The sequence below is a fragment of the Ursus arctos genome, unplaced genomic scaffold (genome assembly GCF_023065955.2).
Source record: "Ursus arctos isolate Adak ecotype North America unplaced genomic scaffold, UrsArc2.0 scaffold_9, whole genome shotgun sequence".
Classification (NCBI taxonomy): Eukaryota; Metazoa; Chordata; class Mammalia; order Carnivora; family Ursidae; genus Ursus; species Ursus arctos.
The window spans coordinates 3,123,022-3,141,824 of NW_026623111.1; the positions used below are offsets into that span (position 1 = coordinate 3,123,022).

General features: G+C 59.0%; 1 protein-coding gene across 4 annotated transcripts in view; it reads left to right on the forward strand.

The window, feature by feature from the left end:
* ACOX3 (acyl-CoA oxidase 3, pristanoyl) overlaps window positions 1-18,803 on the forward strand; it is a 37,042-nt gene that overhangs the window by 11,677 nt on the left and 6,562 nt on the right. For 2 of the 4 annotated variants that reach the window (XM_057309918.1, XM_026485894.4), the window contains exons 8-15: window positions 1,627-1,723; window positions 3,412-3,594; window positions 5,379-5,501; window positions 7,024-7,144; window positions 9,709-9,831; window positions 10,013-10,126; window positions 14,967-15,082; window positions 18,099-18,273. In XM_057309918.1, the coding sequence (XP_057165901.1) occupies window positions 1,627-1,723; window positions 3,412-3,594; window positions 5,379-5,501; window positions 7,024-7,144; window positions 9,709-9,831; window positions 10,013-10,126; window positions 14,967-15,082; window positions 18,099-18,273 (1,052 nt within the window). The remainder of the gene's footprint in view (window positions 1-1,626; window positions 1,724-3,411; window positions 3,595-5,378; window positions 5,502-7,023; window positions 7,145-9,708; window positions 9,832-10,012; window positions 10,127-14,966; window positions 15,083-18,098; window positions 18,274-18,803) is intronic. The other 2 variants (XM_048211872.2, XM_044379385.3) reach the window with 1 other exon arrangement.

Genomic DNA, 18,803 nt, shown 5'->3' on the forward strand with positions numbered 1-18,803 from the left:
GGCGGCCAGCCGCGCATTCCTCACTGGCAGATCCCCTGGGTGCTCACCAAGGAATTTGGGAGGGGCTGCTCCAGCCGGCCTTGCGCCCAGCCCTGGTCTGCTCTCTTCCTGGGGGTCCTGGGTGGTGCGCTGCATCTCTCCTCCACGGCTGCCCAGACACAGGCTGTGGTGCAGACATCGGCGGCACCCAGGGGACATTGTCACGCCTGCTGTCCACCCACCGCACGGCTCTTAGGAAGCACCTTCCAGGTGTCGGGCCCGGTGGCCCCATTACAAGGGTCAGTAAGACCCACAGACTTCCAAGGAGAAGGAGGTGGCTCAGTGAGAATGTGGACAGTGGGCTGTCGCCACAGAACGGGGCCACCCTGTAGTGGTGTCTGGGGGCCGCTGGTACTGCTGCAGGCCGGGTGAGAGGAGAGTCACAATGGGCCTCTGGGGGAGGTGGTGGCGCTCTGAGGGCTGTGTGCGCAGGGATCACGGGAGACCCGGGCCTGCTGAGGGTCACGGCATGTGCCACGTGGCTGGAGGCTGGGAGGAGCGTGGGGCTGGGGGGGTCGAAGGGACTTGTGCAAGTGTCACCATTCTGGTCCGCAATTTGGAAGGGCCCGTGCTGCTGTGTGCAGAATGGGCTAAAGAGGTGGGTCTGCACAGAGCCCAGGGGTGATGGTCACAGTGAACCAGACCAGAGGACGGGGGGCTGAATGAACACAGATGGAGGGGAGGCGGCAGTCAGGACCCTGCTCGCACAGAGCTGATACCTGGCTTGGATGGGGTGCTTGGCCCCTCTTGGGGGTAACCGCAATTCGAGCAGGAGCTGGTGTGAGCAAAGAGGGGCTGCTCCCCTCTCGGGCAGGGGGATGCTATGCTTTCAACCGTGGCCTCCTATGGGCTAGAAGAACATTCTGGGCGACATTGAAAGTGCTCTTGGTAATCAGATCAGTTGCTGCGGGAACTGTCAATATTCCTAACATGGTTTGGGGTTTTTGCTCCGTTTATGTACCATCCATTGCTTTGTGTAACCTTGTCCCTTAGACTGTTATGAAATAGGTTTTCCCAAGCTCACAACCCCGACAAATACCTTCGATTGCTAACACACAGGAGATCGGTAATGGCGTTGAGTGAGCCTCTAGTCTTCTTAGCTTTTCAGAATAAACAACTTGTGTGCCTTCGGAGCACCAATACAAGAACTCGGTTCTTTTGTTGGACGTGAGAGTTTTCAAACCTCAGTTTGCTGTTTTTTCACATCGTGGATCCTGGTATGAGACTGAAGGGCGAGAACCAGAGATTCTGATCTTTAAAGAAATCCATTTCCTCCTTTTCTGTTGGCTTCCCAGCTTAGTCCCAGTGGCATGAGGCTCCTGGCCCCATGGCTACCAGCACGCGGCCATTCGCTTCGGCGCAGAGCCCCGCCACATGCACGCCACGTTGTTTTCCTGAACCTACTCTTTAGATAGAAAAATGTGTTGACATTTCCTGTCTTTGGTGTCTTCTCCCATTTTCTTTCTTTGAGGGGGATTGTCACCCTTTTATCTTTCCCTTGTTTTTACTTGGCTGGGTTTCTGGAGGGAGAGAAGTCCCAGGGCCAGAGCCCTGTTTAAGCAGAAGTCCTGCCGTATCTCCGAACAGATTTGCCATGTTCCACAAGGTTCGGGTTCCTCGCCAAGACCTCCTGAACCGGACCGGAGACGTCACCCCCGAGGGTACCTACGTCACCCCCTTTAAGGTACAGGTATCTGCGGGTGGGACATTGGTAGGAGGAAGGTGCCGCACGAGACGCTCCCTGGGCTTGTGCAGAGACCCGCCGCCCACGCTGGGCTGGCCGGTGGCAGACCTCTCTTGGTTCAGCTTCCAGTGCCACCAACAAGGAAGCTGGCACTTGGGTCAGCTGCACCCCAGGGCCCTGGGCATGACGACAGATGCTGGCCGCCAACTGCCCATGGATGGCCACTCCTCTGCCCACCCCCCAGCTCTCCGGGGTTACTTAGGGAGGCTGCCCTTTGCTGGTGCTATTTCCCCCAAAGGGCTTAGGGACTGGGTTGCGTGGCAGACCATCCCAAATGGGGATAACCGTGTTCTCTCGTGTCTGGTGCTCACCGTATCCCTGAATTCTTTAGAGGGGTAGACCTAGGATGGCCATGGCCCACATTGGAACAGGCGGTCGCCTCCTAGCTCCTGAGTTCACGGCTAGGGTGGCCACATCCCCAGGAGTACATGAGCCTTACAGGACTCTTTCGGAGGACATGCACAGCCTGACTGGAGCCAGAACAGCAGGGTTGGGAGCAAACATGATAGGGACGCTAGGGATGAGGAGAGAGGGCAGCAACATGGAGCCTGGGTCTCTTACCAATGGGAATAGTAGCATCAGCCATTCATTAGAAGCTGGTAGGGAAATGAGGGAGCAGAAGACACACGATAGAGGGGGTGAGCATCACAGGGGTCGGGCTGTAGGCTGGGAAGCCTGAGTGAGGGGTCCTCAGCGGCACAGGGGAGACTGAAGCAAAGGGAGAGGGGGAGAGGCAGCAGCACAGGTGAGGAATGTCTCACGAAGGAGGGAGCAAGCCCCGATGGAGGGCCCATGAGCGCACGCTTCAGACACGCTGTAGGGAAACGAAAACATTCCAGAGAGACACCTGAGATCTTCCAGAGACGGGGTGCGGCTCAGACTCCTCCAGGGTGGAACTTGCTGAGCCTTCGGATTTCCTCAGTGACGACACAACACACCGTTGTGCCGTGTGGGGCGTTGGGACTGTTCTCCGCGTGCCGGCATTGGCAAGGTCACCGCACAGATAGCACAGGGCACATAACTAGGGAAGAAGAGTCCAGATAATAAAAGAAATGAAGGCAGGAGAGGCAGCAAGAGGTGGGGAGGTCAGGACGGCCGGATGAGTTAAGGCGGCTGTAGCCAGGGCCCGACCGCAGAAAATCACCCCCGGGGCCCTGAGGCCGGCAACAGGGGGTTCACACAGATGCACATGAGGCCGCTGTCCGCCGTAAAAGGGCACAGCCATTGACCATCACAGCCCTCAGGAAGGTTGTCTTCCATGGGGAGGGAGGAGTTCCGGGGGGATGGGGGTCGTGGAAACAAGACGTTGGCACCAGCGGGGGCCCCTTGGCCCTGGGGCCCCTGCCTGCACGCTCCGCACAGCCCAGTCCCCTCCGTCCGGAGCCCCTGCCTCTGTAGCAGAGCACCACTGGGTGCCACCTGCCATCACCGTCCATGACTCAACCCCCCACAGCGCTGCAGCTCGGCCTGCCTGGGCAGCCCTGGCCTGGAGGTCTGGGTCGGGGTTGCCCTGGGGACGGCTGGGCAGCTGAGCTGGGTGGCCCTGCAGGAGTGATCTGGCTCCACTCTGAGCTTCCATCCCCAAGGCCGTTCCCCACTCGCACTCACCACCTTCCTTTCCTCCACAGGATGACAGGCAGCGGTTCAGCGCAACCCTGGGCACCTTGTCCATCGGCCGGGTCGTCATTATGGGCATGTCTACTGCGAACTTAAAGCTGGCCGTCTCCATCGCACTCCGTTTCTCTGCCACCCGCTGTCAGTTTGGACCGTCAGACGTGGAGGAAGTACCGGTGCTGGAGTACCAGATGCAGGTACGGGTCTGGCACGTCCGGCCGCCGCGCGGTCTGTCGGGACACACACACGCTGCGCTGGGGGCTGCGCGGGGCTTCCTGGGGGCCAGTCGGACCCCCAGCCACCACGGACCAGCTGACTGGGGAGCTTAGCAGCGGGGCTCCGTGAAAAGGAGTGTGTGCTGTAGCCCAAGTAAGGGCGTCGGAGGAGGCACATTCTGGGGCGCTCGCTCCGTTTGTGTGTGAGGACACTGTGGGCGCCTGCGGTGGCTTCGCACGTCCAGGGCCACGTTGTCTGACCACTCAGTGTCCCTAAGACATGACCCTCATGGGAATAACCAGCCGCAGCAGCTGGGCCTGCAAGCTGTTTGCTGTGACGTCATTCAGAGCAGCAGGAGGGACACTCGTCCTGCCAGTTGTTGGGAGAGGCCCCCTGGGATGACGGAGGGAAGCCCGGGCGGCAACACGGAAAAGCTGCTTAGCTCACAGCAAAGGGAGAGGCATTCTATCCTGGGCGATGCTCACAGTGCTTATATGCGAGCCTTTCATCACACGCTGGCCTCCACGCCTCCTGGACGTCAAGACTTCCCGACACTCCTGCCACACAGGCCTGGTCCTCACACCTCCTCACACGCTTGGCTTTCACCAGGTGGGCTGGGGTGGCCGTTCCCAGTTCCCTGGGGGTGAGGGGGCATTGAGGGTCAAACAGGGGTTCCTGTCTGAGTTCAGCAGCAAGTCTGACCCGGGCTTGGGCCAAGCTCTGTGTAAGCACAGGTGCGTTTGAGTGAGAGCTTGAGGGAATCATAACAGAATCCCAGTTTCTTCTAACAGTTCTTACCACGGCTGCGAGCCTATTTTACTAACAAGTAGATGAGGAGAAGTAGAATATCTGGTTCATGACCATGTGGCACACATTGTCCCCTCCACCACGGATCCCGTGGCCTCTGTGAGGTCAGTCCCCCTGACTGCCTGGGTGTCAAGGGTGGCTCAGCAGTCAGAGAGCCTGCTCGAGCCAGAGCCCTGGCACTCCCGACCACTGTCTGTGTGCCCTTGGGCAGGGTACCTAACCTCTCTGTGTTCTGGCCATCTTATTAATAAAGTGGAGCTGATAATACCTCCCTGTGGGCTGGTTGTGAGGGTTAAATACATTAGTCCATGGAAAGCAGTCGGCGGGGTGTCTGGGGCTTGGCACTCAGTGAGCGATAGATGGTGACCGTGTCGCTGGTGGTGGTGACAGCTTCCCGCGCCCTTTCCTGCTTTTTGCTCAACCCAACCTTCCATCCATGCAGCAGTGGATGTGAGAGAGAACCCCTCCCTGCCTTGGGGGGACTGCCAGCGCCCTTTGAGCCTCAGTTTCCCCACCTGGCTGAAGGGTGATTGCTTGAGCCCTGGTAGGCACATAAAGCAGAAGCTGTCACCTGTCCAGCCCTGCATGCCAGAGCAGTAGGCTGGTTTCCCTAGTTGTCGGTGGGCTGATGGTCCCCGTACCAGTCGTCTGTGTGCTGAGACGGTGAGCAGGGTGCGCGGGACGTGGCACCTGCGGGCGAGACCGTGGGCTGGTGGGGATGGATCGGCTGGGTGGGAAGCGCATTGGGTGGGGGGCCTGCCCGTTAAGTGTGGCTGCGGCAGCAGGGTCCTGCCGTTCCTGACCCATGGCCCCTGGTCTCTTCTCTGGGCATCATATCCATCGGCCGTCTGGACGGCTTGGTTCTCTGCAGGGTGGGGGACGGTGTTCTCCGCCTGGGGGGGGCGGGCTCCCCATGAGGACGTGCGACGTGTTAACGTGAGCGTCTTGTTGGCCGCAGCAATGGCGCTTGCTTCCCTACCTGGCCGCCGCGTATGCCTTAGACCACTTCTCCAAATCGCTCTTCCTGGACTTGGCCGAGCTGCAGCAAGGCCTCATGGGAGCAGACCAAAGCACCAGGCAGGTGAGAGGCGACCCACTCTTCTCTGCAGGGTTTATTGTTACTGTCACTGAGGCTGAACAGCACAGACTCAGCCTGTCTCTCAAAACAGCATCTGTTGGTCCATGGCGGCCCCGTGGGGTTCTGAGACGCTCCCTTCGTCCTGTCCGCCCACTCGGGCCTCTTGGAGTCTTCGCTGAGATTTGGACAGTTTGGGCACTGTCCGTATTCCCGGTTCTCAAGGATGTGCTGACATGCCTCTAATTCCAGTCTGTGAGTTCAGCTGTCCTCCTTTTGAGAACATGATGATTGTGCAGAGTCCGCATTCCCGGCCCCTCAGCAAACTTCATGGTTCTGATCATTTTGTAAACAGCCCCGTGAAGGTCTGAGTCCAGCTGACGGGATCTGAATTGACAGTCAAGGATTTATGCCACAAGTGAGTGTCCGCTGAGCTCAGCCACTACGTAAAGTCATCCTTGGTTGATCTCTGCGTAAACGGTTTACAGCCGCCTTTCCATGGCCCCTCATGTTGCCTCCTGGGCGTGAATAAAATGTGAATCACGAGGAATGCGTTTGAAAACAGATTAGAAATACTGCAGATTGGTATTATGTACAACACCCTAAAAAGCCTGTATCAAATTAGCACATTTTGGAATATTCAGCACAAACAACCGGAGTCAGGCGGCAGTGGGGGGTGTGGAGACGGCCAGCAGGGTGCACTGCTCAGCAACGCACGGGTCCGTGAACGTCGGGGTTCAACATGTTTTTCCCCAGCGTGAGTCACTCAAAGTTCTGCCAGCTGACATTGGAGTCATTCTCCGGTTAATAATGTTGTAAAGCGTAAGCGGGCTTTATTCTCTCTGAACGCAGTGGTTTCTCTGAGGCATGGTGGGACCTAAAAGTGGCCCTTACTTATTTCAAGTTGAAAACACTGGTAAAAGGGGTCATCTTGTTTAGCAGGCACGTGTTTGTCTCTTTCTCTTAATTATTTCTATGAAACGTTAGACAGACGCGAAAGGATATCTGTAGGACACATAAGGCCCAGAGACGCTGGCCGGGCATGGCCTTGGAGAGTCGACTGGACGTCATCGTCACCTGCGCTGTCTCCTGGGACCCGGTCTCTGCCCGCCCCCTCCTCAGAGGGGAGACCTGTCCCTGCCTCCTGTTTGATTTCTTGCTTTTCTTTCTGCCGCAGCATGCTGCTTGGTTTCAGGCTCATGAGCGCCCATAAACTGAGTCGAAACGCCCTAGCTGCTTCCGTGCTGTGCCTCCGCGATCATCTTTATGCCCCTGGTGTTTATTTGCTGCACGGAGCTCTGGCCCATCTGTTTTCATGGCTGTGAGACCATTTGTACCACAGCGTATCCACTCTGAGATGAATCCCCCTTTTTAAGCTAAAATGGGTTTCTTTCTTTCTCCTGCAGTTGTCGGGTGCTTGGATTAGACTAGAGGGGACACAAGCCTTTGACGCTAGGGGTGAAGTGACCCCTGACCTCTGGTGTCGGAGCCTCTTTTCACCTGTTCTTTTTGGATTTCCTCTCCCAAGGCAGAGCTTGGACGTGAGATCCATGCCTTGGCGTCGGCGGGCAAGCCCCTGGCCTCATGGACCACCCAGCGGGGAATTCAGGAATGCCGGGAGGCGTGCGGAGGACATGGCTATCTGGCCGGTAGGTTTTGAAGCATGTGATGGTTTTCTTTTTTTTTTTTTTTTTTTTTTAAAGATTTTATTTATTCATTTGACAGAGATAGAGACAGCCAGCGAGAGAGGGAACACAGGCAGGGGGAATGGGAGAGGAAGAAGCAGGCTCCCAGCGGTGGAGCCTGATGTGGGGCTCGATCCCAGAACGCCGGGATCACGCCCTGAGCCGAAGGCAGACGCTTAACCGCTGCGCCACCCAGGTGCCCCTGAAGCATGTGATGGTTTTCTGTCTATAGCCCTACTTTTGACTCGGGGTCAGCAAACTACTGCTTATGAGCCAAAGTCATAAGTTTTTGCAAATAAAGTTTTATTGGAACATGGCCACACCCATTCGTTCATGAATTTTCTGTGGCCGTGTTTGCATGACAACCAGGGTCTAGTTGTCTCTGTCAAGCCTAAAATCGTCACTGGCTGGCCTTTCCCCAAGCAGCTTTGTCGACCCCCCTACCCTCGACAGGCGCCTCCACTCGCTGCTGCCTCCTGCTCCGTGGTCTGCTTTTGGGGTAAGGAGCGGTGGGGAGGCTGTGTGAAGGAGCCCACCAACGCCCCAGCAGAAAGTAGGTAGTCTGCTCATTTGAATTGTAACTCTTTGCTTAATGACTTGGCAGTAAACGGGCACCAGGTTTTGTCCCAGTGAAAAATTCTTAAACTTAGAAAAAGAGAGTTGATTTTTATTGGCACCGGCTCTTGTTTGGGCAGCTGGTGTGTGGGCAGCCGACAGCCCATGACCAACTCCCGCTCTACAGTTTGGCCAGCTAGCCAGCCTCGCTGTGCCTTGGTCTCCTCATCTGTAAAATGGGGACGATCATAGTGTACCGCATCACAGGTTCCTGCCGTGATCGCGTGCGTTACTACGCATAAAGTGGTCATCGCAGTGTTGGGCACGTGGCACGTGGCCAGTAGCTTCTATCTGTGGTTGTTGTTGGAGCTTTTAGTATTATTGGAGTTGGCCACTATTCCGTGCGAAGGTCCCGTGTGCCGATGTCCAACGATCGGTAAACTCTAGTCAGGCCAAGCAGACCACATTCTGTCCAAACAACAGAATCGACAGAACCTTGTTTTTACTTGATAGCTCCACAGGAATTTTAGGCTCTTGCCAGCTTTGATCACTTCAGGGATGGTCTGTGGATAATTACGTGCTTTCAGCGAGGACCTGCCCCAGGCACTTGTCATGCGGGCGGCCAGCAGTGGTGCCTCGGCTCCCGCCACACTGTGCCTCCCCGCTACCCACGCGACGACGGGTGACCGTGGCTGTGCCCATGTCACTTACACGTCTCATCCTCTGTGCCACGTTCTATAGTTTTCTTTGTTGTCACAGCTCAGAGAGACACTATAGTTCATTTTGTCAGCCTTTAAATAGAATAATGAAATGGAATCGTGCAGCCCCGCAGACAGCATAGACAACCGAGGCAGGTGGCGTGGGTACAAACACTGGGCTGGAACCAGCGAGGCCGAGCTCAGTGGGGCAGATGGAATGGGCTCGGTCGAGGTTTAATATCAACTGCGAGTTGTTTTTTTGTGGTCGCGCCCAGCTGTTTCAGCAGAGTGGTCTATGGCATGGGACAGCAGGTCGGGGGAAAACGATCAGCCTGTCCCAGGTGACCACAAGCCCCATGGCTGCTGCAGAATGTCTCACACCCTCTCTGGCTCTGTTCCCAGCAGTGTGTGAGCGTGGGAATCCCACTCCTCTTCCCTCTGGCTCGGCCTGTCCCACCCAGCCTCACATGTGGAGAATATTCTCCATCAGAGGAGGGAGACCCACATGAGAGGGTCTAGCAAGCATACCTCATAAAATATGTGAAGGAATCAGGTCCCTTCACTGGCAGGAGAGACAACAAAAGAAAACTGAGACTTGTTTTGAGGTATTTGAAATTTCTTTCTTTCTTTCTTTTTTTTTTTTTAAGATTTATTTATTTATTTTGAGAGAGAGAGAGAGCGCGCACGCGCACGCACGAGCCCACAAGCGGGAGGGGCAGAGGGAGAAGGAGAGAGACAATCCCAGGCAGAATCTGTGCTGAGCATAGAGCCCGAGGCAGGGCTCGATTGCATAACCCTGAGATTGTGATCTGAGCCGAAATCAAGAGTCCAACACTCAACTGACAGCACCACCCACGCACCCCAAGATACTTGAAATTTCTTGTGTAAAAAGATGGGTTCCCCACAGGGTAGGCAGCTCCCCTGAAGCGTCCGTCAGTGACCCCCATGCCGGGGCTCTGCCGGCTGACCGCGCAAGGCTCAGTGTCCGCAGGGGAGAGGGAGATGCAGCGACTCTGGACGTCTCTCGGGCGCTCGTGCTCGTCAACGCTGCGGGGGTCACGGGCTCGACTGCGTGGCTACTCGTGTCTCCCTCAAGACGGAGCAGCTGGGTGGGAGGGTGGATGGACCCAGCCGAGGAGGAGGCGTGGTCAGGGCCGGGCAGCCTCGGAGGGCCTTGTCTCGGTCAGGCCGGCCAGGACCTTCGGGTTCCCAGGGAGCGGCGATGATCCCGCCGCACACAAGCACTTGCTGACGAAGCCCGCGGCTTCCTTGCAGTGAACCGCCTGGGTGACCTCAGGAACGACAACGACCCAAACTGCACGTATGAAGGGGACAACAACGTCCTGCTGCAGCAGACCAGCACCTATCTGCTCAGACTGCTGGCCCGCCACGTCCACGGTGAGCCCCCGCCCTCGCTCACGCAGGTGAGCCGTCCCAGCCCCGCCAGGAGAGCTGTCCCCACAAGGCAGTCCCTGTGTCTGCAGGAAGGAAATGTGTTACTAAACGTGACTGACCAGCTTCCGGGGTGCTCAGCGAGGTGGGGCGGGAGCGGTCACTCCGGTCCTGGGTGTGCTCGTAGGTGGCGCTCGCTTTGAGAGCCCTCTGAAGACTGTGGACTTTCTGGAAGCCTATCCTGACATCCTTGGCCAGAGGTTCACGTGCCCCAGTGTCAACAGCTGCTTGGACTCCTCAGGTGAGCACATCGTCTCCCTGTTTCCCTCCCGTCATGATCCCTGGGGCCCACTGTGTAGCAGGGGTGGGCTGTGGCGGGCCCTGCGTTCATCCAGCACCTCGCTGGGTGTGATGCTGGGTCAGGCGCTGACTCTCCCTAAGGATGAAGAGGGAGAGGCTCTGGGTCCTGTCCCTGCCTCTCCGGGCGGCTGGGCTCCTGCCCATTGGCCGCCCCTGTGACTGAGCCTCCTTCATGGGAACCTGGGGCCCTCCCACTCAGGGCCTTTGCACGTGCTGGCCTCGCTGGCCTCACTCTGTGGCCCCTGCCCTGCGGCACGTTCAGCCTTCTCAGCTGCGGTCAGCACTGGGCTCCGTGCTCATCACGCTTGGCTGTGATTGTTGAGCGCCTAACCCTAACCCTGGGGTACCGCCGCCATGCTCAGTGGGGAGCGGCGGAGGCCCTGCTTCTCCCCCACGGGGTCTGTCCTCAGAGAAATGAGCGCCCGGCTATAGGCAGCATGTGGCAAGCAAACGCGTTTTCAACGCAGAATGTACTCGATCTAAGGATGGCATGTGCTCTTATGCTGGTCGCCCCTTTGATCTACAAGTATTGGTGTGAGCCTGGCTGGGAGGCAGAGCCCACGAGACCCAGGTTCCTGCTCTCACGCGGCTTTGCAGTCCAATGGGGGGTGGGCCTGGCGCGGGGAGCAGGGGCTGTGTGGCGGTGGCCCGCGCAGGACAGCCTGTCTGGGGTCTCAGTGACAAGGACGTGGTGGCCACAGGGGCGCCGCGGGAAGGATGTGCCCTCTGGAGTGCACGTGTCTTTCCAGGGCTGTGGGAGACACTCGACTGAGCCAGAGAGCCGCTCCCTGACTTGGGTCTGTGTGTTCGTTGCGACGATTCACTCAAAATGTTGCACCAGAGCAAAGGCTGCTCCGGCCGCTGTGGGAACAGGGGGACATGAGACAAGGGGTGTCCTGGACTGGGCGGTGACGATGGGGATGGAGGGGGCGGACCAGAGCCGCCAGGACTCAGGTGGAGTGGCTCTGGTGGAGGGGCCTTGCTGAGGCACTGGTCCCGTCCTGGGGTCATGTCCCTCTCCTCCTGCCCCGGCGCCCGGGCTCAGGGAGGACTGGCGGCATGTCCGCGGTGCCAGCACAGAGCCCGGTCCGGCCGAGCCTGTTGTGCTCCGAAGCTCAGCGTCCTCCCTGACAGCCCCTGGGGGCCTCCTAATGAGCGTGGAGGTGAGACCTGCGGAAGGAGCAGGGACGGAGCTCCTGCCCCGAGCCTGTATCCCTGCCTCCCCCGAGCACTTGAAGCCACACTGACGCCACTAATCTCACCGTCCTCTGACCCGTCAGCACCGAGAGCACATGCTTCGCGCTGCCACCGGAAACGCTGGTTTCCATGCCCCTCAGAGACCGCCCCTGTGGGCGCGCATCCTCATGGGCCGGGCAGGAGCTGCCCTTGTGCTGAGCCCGCCTGCCAGGAGAGCGAGGGGGCGCCCCTTCCCTGCCTCAGCCTGCTGGCTGCAGCGGGGAAGAGCCGCACCCGCTCCGTCAGGCTCTTATGGGGACGCGGGCGCTAAGGTGGAGGAGCGCCCAGCGTCGTGCTTGGTCCCGCGTGCGAGCCCGGGAAGCACCGGCCTCCGTGGTGCACACAACCGTGTGCGCTGTCCTGCCCATCGCAGAAGCCGCCAAGGACACGCCCTTCGTTCCACCACATGCTGTTAGCAGAGCGCCTTTGGCGTGGGACAAGGGCACCTGGCCTTGCATCAGGAGACCCCAGAGCGAGTGTCCCCTGGGGCTGGGGGCACTGTGGGTGCTGAGGGCGCCTGCCTCTCTCTCCGCTCGGCCCCGCAGGGTCACCTGTGCTGCTTCCATCTTCCCTGGAGGAGACTGGGCCAGGTGGCACCAACCGGTCCACCCCAGTCCACGCCAGCGTTCGGAGCCAAGAGTAGAACCCAGGCTGGGCTGACGCCCCAGCTGCTTCCTTCATCACTGTCGTCATGATCATCATTATGCAGAAAGCTTCTGTTCCTAAGTGCTTGCTTTCTTGGTGGTCACCACATTTTGTCACAATTTTCCTGATGATAACCTACCTGACAGGTCTTCACCTGCCTTCATAAAGTGCCGGTAGGAAGTGGGACACGCGTGAAGGTCTATTTCAGACGGTTTCAGAGCGCCCCAGCCAACAGTTGCTACAGAAAACATTAGAAAATGAGCTAATGCCTCTCCTAACATCAACCCAACCAGAATTTTTTTCTTTAAAACCATCACCCGTCGTAAACCAAATAGTAAACAAGCGGTCTGGCAGCTTCTCGCCACGCCGGGCACTCTGCTCCAGCCCCTCCCTCGCAGACACCGTGCACGTGGGGCCCCTCCTGCGCGTGTGCGCGTCTGCAGCAGGAAACGTGCCAGGCCGCGTCATCTGTTTTTCCTGTGAGTGCCGTGGTTATTGCAAGATCCAACAAACTGAAAACATCTTCTGGAGGAAAAAAATGGAACCAAAATTCATTTGGTGAAAGTGACCCTGAGTGCTGACATCACCGTCCACGCAGAGGAGGGAGCCTGTGGCACGTGGCCGGCCCCTCGTTTCTGGGGCCCGTGGTCCTCCCATCCTCCATGTCGGCCCTGGCCTCGGCTGGCGGGATCCGCGGCAAAGATGACGTGAAATCTTTTTGAGCCTCGCGCTCTGTAGGACCAGAGACACAGATCTCTCAGTACTGAGTGTAGCCTGTCGGGAAGGTCCCAGAGTTTTCCCTCAGGACAAGTCCCTCTCTCGAGAGGGAGGGGCAGGCACGGCTCGTGTCCCCAGATGTCTGCCTGCTTCCTCCGATTCACACGCAGGCGTGCGTGCCGAGGACGGCCTCACAAACGTTCCTGTGCATTTGAGGATGTGTGCTGTGACTTGGCAATATGAGGCCCATTTGTTTTTCTCAAGTTGGCTGTGGTTCAGCTGTGTGCTTCTGACAGCTGTGCGTGTGTGCCGCAGTGGGCTCACACCGCATCCTGTTCCGTGGGGTCCGGTGGTACAGTCGTGGGACCTCAGGCTCTGAAGGCAGCGTGACCTAGGGCTGGACACTTAACCTCTCCGAGCCTCAGTTTCCCCTGTAGTACACGGGGGATGTGGTCATCCACATGTGGAGCCTAGTAGGGCCTGGGCTGTGGTTCAGTCTCGCTGGGGGCTGGCTGCCAGGTGCTGGGGGCTGCCACTCTGAGCACCCCCACGGGTGCGACCGATGCAGGGGGAGCCCTGCAGAGGGAGCTTAGCTGTTTCCCCAGCAGCCGGCTCCGTGGCGGGTCTCACACCTTTAGGGGAGGTTGTATGGGGACATCCAGCCCCACAGGAGCGCTAGGGTGTGGGAACGCAGACCGACAGCAGGCAACACCCAGACCTGGGCCGTGCCAGCCGGGGAGCTGGGGCCAGTCATCCATGCCTTGCTTTTTGGGTACACCAAGGTCGGAGCCCCACCTCAGAAGGGGAGATCAGCCAAGAAAGGGGGACCCAGGCAGAGGCTGCCTGGGAGAGGAGAGGGGCAGGTCGGGAGGCCAGGGAGGTGGTTGGAAGGTGGCTGGCTGGCCTTGAGGGGCTCACTGGGTGGACGGCTGGGTGAGAATGAAGTCCTTGGGGGCCAGGGAGAGGAGGTGTGATGATGCTGTGAGGTCAGTGTCACTCATGGAGTCGAGTGTCTGGCAGACGTGCTCAGGAGCCCCGGGACTGGGAGCTGGGGCAGGGGCGGCAGGTCTAAGGACCACGGGAATGCTGTGGCAGTGACCTCTGGGAGTGTGGGAGGGGCCGGAAACAACAGACGTTTTCTCCCTGGCAGCTCTGGACAGAAGGTGTGGGCCAGGCTGTGCTCCCTCCAGAGGCTTGGTGGGGCGGCCAGTCAGGGCCCCGGGCATCCTGGGCTCGTGGTCATGTCACTCCATCACCCTGTACCTCCCATGGCCTTGCCCACATGTGTATGTCCCCTCTGATCCCGGTAGGACACTTGTTGGATTTAGGGCCCACCCACTCCTGGGGGATCTCCTCATCTGCCTTTTCCGGAGAAAGCCATTCGCAGGTTTGGGGCCAGGACGTGGGCATGTCTTTTGGGGGCCCCCTTTGGAGCTACCATACATGGCAGCACTCTGGACTGAGGACAGCTGCTAGAGGAGGCCTCAGACAAGCTGCAGCCCGTGAGACAGTTTGCTCATTCACGGATGTCTCAGTTGTGCTGAGACGGTCAAGGGTCCGCCACAGGACCCCAGAGAGCACTGCCCGTCTTCTTCCCGAGAGTGTGACGCAGGAGGAATCCCAAGGACCCTTCGCCCAGGCTTTGGGCCCAGACCCAGTGTGGTCAGGTCCCCACGGCCCCTCCTGGGGGCTCTGAGCCTAAAGTAGCTGCTGAGCAGAAGGGCGCCCGACTCTGTGCCAGGGCTGCGGGGGCGTGAAAGTGTGGACTCAGGGCCACGTGGCCAGCTCAGACGACTCCTGCCCACTCCCTCTGCGCCCAGGCGCCTCCTCGGGAGGGGTGGTAACAGCTCTGGGTGGCAGGGTGTTCTGAGAGTTTGGAACCTGCCTGGCCTGTAGGATATTTGGAGATGCACATGTCCGGCCAGGTAAAGCACGTGAGCCCTGGCCAGAATTTGCCGCCCTCCCAAACAAGGAGCTCACCCCAAAGGTGGCCCTGCGGCCCCCTGGCCTCTGGTTGCTGGAACAGTGTGGAACGTGGGGTGCCCTCCCCATGCCTCCACATCTGTGTCTCGCACCCTCATCCCGGAGAAGGCCCCATGCTCGCGAGCTGCCCACCCCGCGTGAACGCCCTGCTGATGGTAGATGCACTAGTGTTACTGTGTTTTCTGTTTCTTGTTTTGAAGTCCCCCTGGCGGCATACGAGTGGTTGGTGTGTTACCTGCTCCGCGAGAGTTACCAGAAATTCAATCAAGAGAAAAGATCAGGAAGCAATGACTTCGAAGCAAGAAACAACAGTCAGGTATCTGTCTGTTTTAAAAATCGCTTTTCTAATTCACTTTGAATTCTTGCACTGCCGTGGCCTTGGTAAGCTGACTGTCCTGGTGGTGGTGGCCGAGCCCTCTGGCCCCTGTGACCTCAGGAGCGTGGCCTCTCTGCACCTTGGTTTGCTGCCAGGGACCTTGCTGGACTGTGGGCGTTGTGTTCAAAGTGCCCGGCGGTGTCTGGCCGCAGCCGGAACTGTCACTGTGGGAGCGGAGACACTGGCTTGTGGGGCCAGACCCCAGCCCTGGTCCCTCCCAGCTGACCGGTGGCACCTTGGTGACTCACGCGAGGTCATACTTGCTTTCTCTGAGGTCATTACTGCCCTTCTTGGGGAGCCTTGGTGGGAATGGTCCCAGGGTGGCTTTGGTTCTCATGCTTGGACGGGGCTGGCTCTCACGTTCCGGAACCCACCGTGTAAAGGCAGCCCGCTCTCAAGTGCCTCCTGGCACCAGGGTCTGGCCTGCTGTGACCCATACATCCATTCTATCTGGAGTGACAGCTGTCATTTGGGAGCCTACAGATAAAAAAAACATAAAAAGTTTCTAGACGTGGTGTCGTTCCTTCTCCTTGGCCTTGTTTTGTGAGGCTCGTTTCATGTCCTTTGAGAATTCAGTGTCCACATCTGGCCATCTCCTCTGAATGAACCCTGAGCCCTCCCACTGTGCTGTGGTGGCAGCTTCAGCGCGGCCAGTATCAAAGCCAGCGGTGTCTCCAGCAACCTGCTGGAGGTGTGGGGGTGAGAGAACAGGATGGCGTCTTGACTGGAAAGGCCTGGGTGGATAACGTGAACCCAGGGCTTACAGCAGTTCAGCAGGTGGCCCCCATCAGTAAACTTGACTTCAGTACCCCAGCGACCAAAAGTAGGGGGCATCGAAATGATCCTTCCGGAATGGCTGGGGCCACAGCATGCTTATTCTTTTGGACACTGCCAGGAATGGATTAGCCTGTCCCATGTCACCCCTTTCCCTGCCCGTCAGGCCGTCACTGTGGAAGTGGAGGGCCTCCCCAGAGTCACAAGCCAAAGCCCCAAAGAGATGGAGGGCACGAGAGGCACCCATTCCTGCTGTGTCCGAATCCCGGAGAGCTGCCTGGAGGTGGCTGTGGGTCTCTGCGCCATCCCCCTTCACCCCTGCCAGCTGGCCCATGCCGAGCACCCTGACAACAGACATCAAGCAGGGGCTCAGCCGTTTTAGAAATAATTCACCTTTAGACCTTCGTTAAAGCACTGCGTGGCACCGTTTCGGTGAGTCGCACGGCACAAAAGGAAGGGAGAGGCCAGCCGAGCCAGCCTGGGCCCTGGGTCCGGCAGAGGTGGGGTCCCCGGGAGGACTGCTGAGCGGACCGCACTCATCGGCTGGGTGCAGCCGCACGGAGCGGCTGTGAGGCCTGGAGGGGAGGTGATGACCCAAGTGCGCTCTTGCATTTTCCACGGCCGGTCTGGATCCCGGAGCCTGCGAAGACCTGGTACTGGGTCAGCCCTCACAGCCTGGCTCTTTCCCATACGGTGTGTTACCTGGAGGCTCGGTGTGGGACGCGCCTTCTTGAGACAGGAAACCAGAAGCCATAAAAGAGAGAAAGTGGTCAGATCTGACTGTGTAAACGCTCACCATTTCTATAAACAAAGTCAGGAGACAGGCTGCAGGCTGGGGACGCACGTGTGGTGGGACTGGCAGGATGTCCCGGTGGGGAAGAGTTGGCCAGGGAGCCAGCTGCAGGCACAGAGGTCACTGAGCACGGCCCGGGGCCGGTCAGGCGAAGGACGGTGTCCGGCGGGCTTGGGGGCGTGAGCTGCTGTGTCCTCTGGGGCAGTTAGTGGCTACTTCCCTGAAAATACAGAGCGTGCTGACTCTGACTTGGGGGGGGGTGTATTTATCTCTTGTCCCCTCCTCGCCCCCCACCCCCGAAACAGCTGCCCCCCCATGCACCTACTGCAAGCCAGACACACACAGTAGGTTCTTTTTAAAAAAAGATGCATTTATTGCCTTTTTTGGCCGAGTAGTACCCTCCCATGTTCAAAGTGAGAACATGTGAGAAGGTGGGCGGTGGGGTGCCCCTCCTGCCGGAGCCAGTCCCTGTCCGGAGCTGCCTGTCTGCCATCAGAACGCCCATGAGCTGTGTTCTCCTCCCCCCACCACACCCGGGGCTCCCGACGCGGGTCACTTCCTGCCGTCTTCTCTGATGGATCAGGCAGCTGGGGCCAAGAGAGATGCCCTGGGTTACCCGGCTCAGCTGTGCTGGGCCCGGCCTGGAACCCAGTGCCATCCGCAGGGCCTGGCTCTTTCCCCTGAACTGATGCCTGGACGTGGACAATGAGGAGTTCGTTTTTTGCCTGAAGTACCCATGATTCGCTGATGTGCGACACCCTCAGGAATTAGGGCGCAGCAGAAATGAATAGTTGGATCTGATGGGTTAGGGCTTCGTGGGGGTGGGGGCTCGAGGGAGAGGGGAAAGGGCTGGGGGCCGGGGCAGGCCCTCCGGGCTCGTCACGTGTGACGACCCCCTGAGCGCTCACGCTTCGCCGGCACTAACGAGCCCCAGGTTCGCTGCTGCAGAGCGACTGACCCCCAGTTAGACTCCCCACGGGGACAGTTGAACAGCACAGTGCTGGGGGGTCAGCGGGTTGGGCAGGAGCCGAAGGGCAGAGCTGGGGCCTCGCTGCCTGTCCCCGCCTAGTGAGCTTGAGGGAGCAGAGGCTCCAGCCGGACCCATCCACGGACAATTCCTGGGGGGCCCGTCCTGTGCGCTGCCCACAAAGATGCCAACAGCAGTCCTGGCCTTCCCGCGGTGTTTGCACACGTGATCCCCATGCCGTGCCCCCTCCGTGCACGGCTTCCCCTGGTGTCACTGTCCTGCCCAGCGACGTGCGCTAGAGCTCCCACCTTGGTCCGTGCTCCCGACGGTTTCTTCCACCGCCCCTCCCCCCCCAGGCTGTAACGGGGCTCCAGCTGCCGGCTCACGGGGATTGGCGGCTCTGTGCTGTGTTTTGTTTTAAGGTGTACTACTGCCGTCCCTTGGCCCTGGCGTTCCTGGAGCTCACGGTGGTGCGGAAGTTCCACGAGTACACGCACCAGCGCAGCGTGCCGCCCCCGCTGCGGGCAGTGCTGGGGCGGCTCGGTGCCCTCTACGCGCTGTGGTCCCTGAGCCAGCACACGGCCCTGCTCTACCAAGGTGAGGCCCCTGTGGTGGGCACCTGCCTCCCCGCCCTGTCCCGCCCCTCCCGCGCGGGAGTCCAGCCGCATCCTATCCGGAGACTTGGCCTTCTCGTGAGGCATTACCTCCACGTGCACTCACTGAGCGGTTCTCACGGGCTGGGGATCTGTGGGCAGATGAGGAGCCCAGATTCCACGGTAAGAAAAGCGGCATCAGGACAGGACGTTTCCCTTTTGTCCAGGGTCCTGTTTGGAAGTCTGTTTCCAGTTCAGTTCAGAGAATATTTCCAGGAGGTGCACATTAGCCAGTCAGGGAGCTGGTCTATAGTGAGCTGAAGGCCACGCCTCCAGGCCCATGGGGCCCAGATAAACACAAGCCCAGGCTGCTGGGAGGCACCCTCAGGAATGCCCAGCCTGTGGACCCAGGAGGGCTTCCTGGAGGAGGTGGTGTGGGGGCTGATTCCCAGAAGATTGGTGAAAACGGTATAAGCCTGAATCTGTTTTCATTCTTGTCCTTCTAAGGAGTATTTTTAGACCTTTTCCCTAATC